The sequence below is a fragment of the Zingiber officinale genome, chromosome 2A (genome assembly GCF_018446385.1).
Source record: "Zingiber officinale cultivar Zhangliang chromosome 2A, Zo_v1.1, whole genome shotgun sequence".
Classification (NCBI taxonomy): Eukaryota; Viridiplantae; Streptophyta; class Magnoliopsida; order Zingiberales; family Zingiberaceae; genus Zingiber; species Zingiber officinale.
The window spans coordinates 76518400-76526310 of NC_055988.1; the positions used below are offsets into that span (position 1 = coordinate 76518400).

At 37.8% G+C, this 7911-nt stretch overlaps 1 protein-coding gene across 1 annotated transcript; it reads left to right on the forward strand.

The window, feature by feature from the left end:
• The first annotated feature begins 934 nt into the window (after nt 1-934).
• On the forward strand, nt 935-6606 carry LOC122041236 (ankyrin repeat protein SKIP35-like). The gene is made up of 4 exons (XM_042600859.1): nt 935-1083; nt 1561-2536; nt 2731-3163; nt 5543-6606. Exons 2-4 carry the CDS (start codon nt 1935-1937, stop codon nt 6332-6334), a joined length of 1827 nt encoding a protein of 608 aa, XP_042456793.1. The 5' UTR covers nt 935-1083; nt 1561-1934; the 3' UTR covers nt 6335-6606.
• The last annotated feature ends 1305 nt before the right edge of the window (nt 6607-7911 follow it).

A 7911-nucleotide genomic window follows, 5' to 3' on the forward strand; every position in this document is an offset into this window, starting at 1 on the left:
GTCTTAACTATTATACCATTACTCCTTAGCTATTCTCTCGTTCGATAGATTGAGTTATCAGTAGTAACACAAATTAAATTCACTAAATTAACGACATTTAAACTATATATATAGAGCTGACAATTATGATAATTTTGATCAAATTGCTTCAAGAGCTAAGTAAAATTGTTACAAGACATAAAACTCTAACCAAAACTGTTATATAATAGTATTAAAATTTATAATGAAAAAAAAAACAAAGAGATTTTGGTATTTTTATGACATTAACAATAAAAAAAATCTTTTCCATTTTTGAAAATAAAAATACATTAAAGAAAATAAATAAATGAAATTCTATTTTAAGAGAAGGAGAAATGATGAAAGTATTCCAATGATTGAGGTGGGCCAGTAGTACCCAACGAGTTGGACCCCACCATGGGAAAAAAAATGAATTATTTCTTGGATGGTGGGATCTCCCACAGTGGTGACTCTCACTTTCACGAGAGGTTAAATAAATAAAATTTTAAAATATTTATTATATTATTATTATTATAAAAAAATATTCCCCCATGTTCAATCCAAATACTCTTATTTAAAATTAAAATATTTTACTTTATTCTTGATAATAAAATAAATAAAAAATTAGGGAATCATACTTTTTTTAATGATTTTTTTCTCATATACAAACAATATTAATTATGCCACTCTCTCTCCTTTGTCTCCCTCTCCCTTTCTCTCTAAGTTTTTTCTCCTTCCATTATTTATTGGTCAAAAAAATGATGCAACACAAGTTATCATTTTTATTCTTTTTCATATATTCAAATTTATTTCATATAAATAAAAACTATTATTATCATTATTATCATCACATATCGAATAAAAAAATAAAATTATTTTTTTTTAAAAAAAAATCCTTTCTCTTCTAAATATATGTCTATTTCAAGTGGCTGGTAATTAATAAAGAAGGCAAAGCAATAATAAAAAGGGCCTCTTTTCCATCTCCAAGGGGAAGGAGTTCTCTATCTTCCATGGACCCTGGCAACTGAGCTCTCTCTCTCCCTCCCTCCCTCTCTCTCCGTCTTCTTCTGGCCTGAGGCCCTGAAGGTTGGTTTCCTTGCCCTTCTTTCTCTCGATATTATTGTGTTTCTGCCTTTTTTTGTTGTTCCTTCGTCGATCTCGTTTGGCCCTTTGCAATCGCTTTTCGTTGCGACCGCCCGCCCCTTTTTCCCCATTCATCCGGCGGTAAAAATCGGTTCTTTCTGTTGGTTTTTCTGCGCGATGGTTTGGTTGTGGATGTTTTCGTCGGGAAAATCCGTTTTTGATCGGTGCGTTGGGTGCTATTTGGTGGTGATTGTGAATTGATCATTGTTTTGGGTGGCGATTGGTATATTTTTGCCATTTTCTGCAATGGAATTTTTTCTTTGAAATGGTTTTGGATTCTCTCTGGTGCTGTCATGGATTCGTCTTTTTGAAAGATCATTTTTTGTAAGATTGTTTATGTGTATGGGAGTGGTGGTGGTCTGTGAAATGGATCCGATTCTTGTTTCAGGCCTTTTATTTCTGTGTTTTTGTATTTTACAGGTGCTGTTGTGGATTTAGCTTGTTAGATTTCAAACGTATTAGGGTTTGAGAGCTCTGTGTTCCATGCTACCGCTTCTTCACCTCATTTTTGTTGAAGTTGGCATGGTTTTGCGTCTGTGATGCCGGATTCATGAAGAGAAGGGAAATCAGTTGCAGAATTTCAAGCCTTTTCTGCACTTGAGGTGGATCTTTAAACAGGACGTTTTTTTTAGGCAGAAATCATCAAAGATTGCCCTTTATTTTTGGTTCATCTTGAAAGGGGCTGATTTGGTGCTTCAGCAAATGCTCGTTCTGATTGAAAGAACAGGATTTGGTTCTGACTGTTTCATTTTTGTTTGGGAAAAGGAGCTAAAAACTTGGTTGCTGTTGCAAAAATGGAGGATGAAAGCAAGACCCTAATGGTCGATGAGAAGGAGCCGATGCATTTGGTGAAAGATTGCCAACCAGAGGATGCCTTCTTCTCGGAGATGGAAATGGATCACGCCATGGAGGGTGACAAGGGCGAGGGAAGCGATGCGATTTTCTCAAGGGAGGCTCCTCTGGTCTGCAAAGGCCATATCCGAGGCACTAGTATTGGCAGATCTAGAGCCTCTGAATTGATGGAGGAATCTGAGGTTCGAAAGAAGGATAAAAATAAGCAAGAAAAGAAACTCAGCAGGCAGGATAGAATTGAGCTTGGTCGTATGTTTCAGGGAGCAGTGAGTTCTCAGGATTTAAAGCTCGCTGAGGACCTGATTCTGGTGGCAGATCCACAAACTCTAAATGATATGTTGTGTATAGCTTTAGACTCCATATGGTTCTTGACCACTAGGCAAGAATTGAGTGGCATTACAGGTCTGATTAAGAAAATTGTCGAGAATGGAGCAAATGACTTCACAAGGGCAGCCCTCCGAACATCGTTTCTTGCTTCGTGTGTTTCTGCATGTCAGAGTAGAACAATGAGTTTGTCTGATACAGTCGGTATTATGGCCCAAAGGTGAAGGACCATGTCTCCCATAGTCTTTCTGTTCCTAGATGCAAATTGTTATTTCTCTTCACATAATCTCTTTGAAAATATGACCTAGTTGTTGCTTTTGAATTTGTAGGCATAGAGATATATTCTCGTTTCTCTTGTAGTTAAACCATGATCTATGCATGGTGAACTAGTTCTCATTTCATCCTTTTTGTCAGGTTGCATGAACGACTTCAAGAATGTCATGGTGATGAGGTTCTGAAAGCAGAAGCCAGTGTGAAGGTCCAAAAGTTCACAGAATGGGCCTTGAAGTGCATAGGAATCCACTCTCGGTGCCAGGAGAACAAGGGTAGAAGGAACCACAGCACAATTCTGGAACTCCAACTCCAATTGTCAGCATTTAGGACCTTTTTAGATCTTGCTGGCAACAGCCTCACTGGAAAGGATTTTACAGAAGCTTTTGATGCTGCATGTTTCCCTCTGACTCTCTTCTCTAGCTCCTTTGACTCTGGTTGGGCATCTGGAATTTCGGCAACTGTCATACAGGGATTACTAGGAATGCTCGTTGAGGGTGGCGCAGATAATGTAAACCAATGCTTTCTTGAAGCATCGAGATTTGGAAGTACAGAGCTTGTAAGAATTTTGCTGCAGGTAATTATCTACCTCTGTCTTGGGAAATAAATTTTGTCGTGTTAACTGCTACATATCTTATTCTGTTGTTTCATAACAGCTGAAATATTTTCTAATTTAAGCAGAAAATTGTAATGAGGTGAAGGAACAATCGAACATAAATGATTGCTACAGGTGAAAGTGATAAATGGAAATGTCAGATCTAGATTATGCATTTGGAATGCATCGTAACACACGACTTCTTCCTCATCTAATATACATGCAAGATTAAATAAAAAAACTGAATCAAAGGAGCATGATCTGTTGCCATGGTCAAGGAATAGATGGAGCTTGTTGATGAGGAAGAGAAGTCGAGATCCCATAGCATTCGTGGGAGAGAACACCAGATAACTAGTTGATACACAATTATGATTTTAGTCAAACACATACTGATTTATTTTCATTTCATAGAGTATTCATTTGTAGGATTTCAACTTGACACTTGCAATTGCTTATTCAGCCATAACAACCTCAAACGATAACCTGAAAGGTTAGTTCAAGACTGAATTTAAGACTCTTGTCCATGAGCTTGCCCCATAACAACCACAAATAGTAATACATGTGAGTAGTTAAACTAAACCGATAACTAATCCAATTCATGCGACCTCTTCATGACATTGGGACTAACTCGTACACTTTCTTTCTTTGATCTATTATCATATTCATACTTTTGTTATCAATTGGCATGTTAAATGTGAAAGATTAAATCAAGACTGAATTTAAGGCTCTAATCCATGAGCTCACTCCTAATGATCACCAAATAACATCTTTGGGCCCATAACGGATTCTGTATTTGCACTTGCTCATTCTTTCTTTTGAGTTACATCATATTCATACTTTTGTGAGCACCAGCATGTTAATCCTACTGCAAACTGAATGTTTCAGTGCCAAGTTCTTGTTTTTATGGTTAATCCAGACTTGCAGTATTTATATAATATTTTAGATGCTTGCTTTTGCATTCTGGAATTTTGGAATATAGTAGACAGTAGACACTAATCAAGTTGGGCAACTACTGGTTTCGTTAGTTCAAGTAATCCTGTAATATGGTATCAATCTCAAGATTGCAAATTGTTGAAGAGTAACATAAACATGAATCTGCAATACACCTATCACCATGGCTGCTCAAAATAAACAAAATGTAGTTCAAGAACATCAAAATGTTGCTGAATTGAGGTAGAGACTACAGGACTCCATCAAAAAATATAATTAAAGACTGGTTCTAGATCAGGTATTACTTAAGACAGGTTGAGGTTAGCCTGAAGGCGGTATGTATGCTGAGGGTGAAAGACAGTTTAATAGTGTTAGTCTGTAAGCCTAGAAAGGTCACAGGCATGGTTGATTCTAGAGGTTGGATAAGAAATATATGTATGCTGAGGGTGAAAGGCAGTTTAATAGTGTCAGTCTGTAAGCCTAGAAAGGTCACCGTCATGGTTGATTCTAGAGGTTGGATAAGAAATATAAGTCTAATTCTTATTGGACTGATGGCTTATGTAATTGATACTTAGGCTTTAGGCTTCAATGCGATAAATATTCCCTTATTCTCCTGATGTTATTGCTTGTCAAATAGTCATGCATCATAGTAACTAAACTGACATTGTTGAATATTTGCTAGGTCATTAATCTAGAATGCAATAATTCATTGAATTTGTTTTTGAAAAATAAATAAAACCATAAATCTTGAGTAGTAAGTTAGACTATGGACTGTATCGCATATTCCTTTAGACGGTTTAGGTGGGCTGACTGTTCATTGAATAGTTTAGGCAATAATTTGACTTCTTTGCTTGAACTAATGAATCTAACACCTAAACTTGATGGGATAAAGTTGAGATTTCAGAATCATTTATTTCAAAGAGAAGGATACCGATGTCAAAAGATTTATAATGAACAAATATTGAAAGATTCATAACGAAAATTGATACTTGGGAACATTTTATCATCCCTAGACAATAATCTAACTTTTTCGATGTGAGGGAATTTTCTGTCAATGAATTTTAGGTGACAAAAAGACAAGGTACTATCTAATTCATTCTCTCGTACAGGTTTTCTCCTTTTGTTTTTGTTCTGACATATATCTTCATTCTTCGGGGGTATAAAATTTTGAGGATGTCGGTTTATACGCATCTCTATGGTGTTTAGAATATTCTATGTACCCTCCCTTTTCGGTTCTGAAACCTTTGTTGAGTTGCTTGCTTTATCCTGTGAGAAACATAAATACTATGTGAACTTCTTAGAAACATAGAATTGACTTAATTTGTTGTAGCTTTTAGAATTAGGAATTGATTTCTCCCAATATGGATTTATGCTTGAGCAATTGTCGTCATGATCCCTGCTAAATTCTCATTTTTCCTTTTTTCTTCCCAGATTGCTCAAAGGAACAGCTTGGATGTGGATGTCGATCTTGCCTTAGGCTTTGCATCGCATTACTGCAAAATTGGAACCATGGAGTGCTTGGTCGAAGAAGGGAATGCCGGAGCCTTCCTGGGTCCGCTCATGCGAGCTGCTGAGCGTGGTTGCATGCAAGTAGTTCAATGGTTTGTCGAACGTGGATGTAGGGACATGGAGCTGTGCCTTGCTCTTACTGCCGCCGCTTCTTGCTGCCATGTCGGCATTGCAGCGTACCTTCTCCCACACATCCCTCAGCACGTCCTCGCAGCCCTTAGCATCGAGATCCTCAAAGCAGCGGGCGAGAGAAGCAGCGGGTCTCTAGACGGTGTTGCATTCCTTCTCCGTATTGATTTCCTCAGTGATCCTGCAGCAACATATGCCGTAGCCGACAGCATTGCTAGGTCTTCCGATGAGGCTGTATCCCCCGACTTGCGAGCATTTTTGAAGGAACATTGGTCGGAGGCAGCTTTCACCGAGGGCCTGAAATATGGCGAGAACCACTTTGTAAATTGCGTGAGGATTCTTCGAAGGGGTTCCTCGCCCATTTGCCTCAGGGATCTGCCTCCGCCCCTGGTCACTGCTATAGCATACCTACCTCTGTACCGAGAGTGTCAGAGGGCGGCGGGTGGCTGTTTGTTGCCGCAGAAACTGAGAGGGCAGCTTTTGGAGGCAGCTAGCAGGGTCGGCGGGAGACCAGTGGACAGGAATAGCCAGGCAAGAGAGCTTCTCACAATTTTGGAGGATCACCTTCCTACCTTCTTTCTGTAACTCAGATCGTCATAGCTCCCATCAATAGGTAAATTGCAGACAGAACAAGGTACCGAAAGGACGGTAAATGACTTTGCTCTAGCCCTTCAGCTCTGCTTACTCTGTGCACTTTTTTCCCGTCCGAGTTTTTTTGCATCTAGAGTTGCATTGTCGCTGATGATGTCCAGAACGTTTTATGTAGGAAAGTTGCGCGTCAGAGTAATTTTGGGCATTGTTATTTCTACCTTTTTGCAATACATACGGGAGCAATATATCACCTGTTTTGTTAATAACTTGTGGTCTTTGTTTGGCAAGTTCCGTCGATATGAGTATGGATGTGTCGCTCGGTTACCCGCTGCATTGAGTTTGAGTATTTATCGCATTGGGTAGTAGGTTTTTGACATGTTTTGGCATGCCTTTGCAATCTCTCTAGCGATTCTCGTGTTTACATTAAGAATATCAGATATACGGACTGTGTCAGTTCCCGCGAAAAGTTCTTCCTGAACAAGGTGCAATTCTGAAAGTTCGTCAAAGTTTATGCTCTTTGAAGAACAGATATAGAAAAAACACTTGTTTGGTCATCGGTGTATTCTTGATTCAAATGGCTGAAAACATAAAACATTCAAAGTTACTTGTTAGGGATTTGGCTCAGTTTCTTGCTTACTGTCATGCCAACCTGTTTGATCTCTTTGCATTCGCGAAAACTCAACATGAAAACTCAACATGACCTTTCGCCCGGGCAGTTTTTGATGCCTATCAGCGGGACGATTCAACTGTGAACCGAAGAACAAAGAAACTCTCCTCTTCAACATTACTCTCATTCTCATTTTATATTTCATCTTGTTGGTTCGTCATGCCGCTATTGCATTAGTCTCGTCCTCCACTCTTCACTTGAAACTCATAGATACTAAAGCAAAAGACTCTCCAGTTAATCTTACCCGTTGGCTTTGTTAGTTATTTTTCGCCGCAACACCATCATCTCTAACTGCGATCGTTGTTGTTTGATCCGGCTTCTTCGATGATTCAAAAATCTTTGGTCTGTGTTTTAAGAAAATTAACGATACTTTCAACTATTGCAAGTTTCAGGAGAGGTTTTAATAGATAATGAAGGTAGAATTAGTCAAATGGAAACTCTAAATTAATTCGTAACATGGAGTGATATCGAGTGTTTATTCAAATTTCGATAACTCTATAAATACATATTATAATCAATTAGTCGAAGATAACAATATTATCGTTGTACAATTTCTTACAATTAAAATATCTCTCCAAAAAACAATATATATTTCACTAGTTTATCCATCTTAATCACTGCCAAAAATAAAATAAAAATAAAAAACTATTTTAGAGAAGAAACTTAGCTAAATGCTAATTACTCGAACATAGAAGCTTTACATCATAAAAAAAAAAAAAAAATCTTCTAATCGAGGAGGATGAATTATACAATGCATTTTCCAATGTTCTTTTAGCTAATTGCAAGTTTGCTAACTCACTCATGTGTTCTTCGATAAGAATTGATAAAATCTTTCTTCATTCCAAGTAGGTTGATCTTAAATCGAAAAACTATCTGTGCTAGATTGGGAATATCTAAAGATAAA

Excerpts from the sequence above, each read along its gene's own strand:
- LOC122041236 (XM_042600859.1), top strand. The coding sequence starts at position 1,935 with ATGGAGGATGAAAGCAAGACCCTAATGGTCGATGAGAAGGAGCCGATG. Across the intron at positions 2,537-2,730 it reads GTCGGTATTATGGCCCAAAG|GTTGCATGAACGACTTCAAG; the intron begins GTGAAGGACCAT and ends CCTTTTTGTCAG. Across the intron at positions 3,164-5,542 it reads TTGTAAGAATTTTGCTGCAG|ATTGCTCAAAGGAACAGCTT; the intron begins GTAATTATCTAC and ends TTTTCTTCCCAG.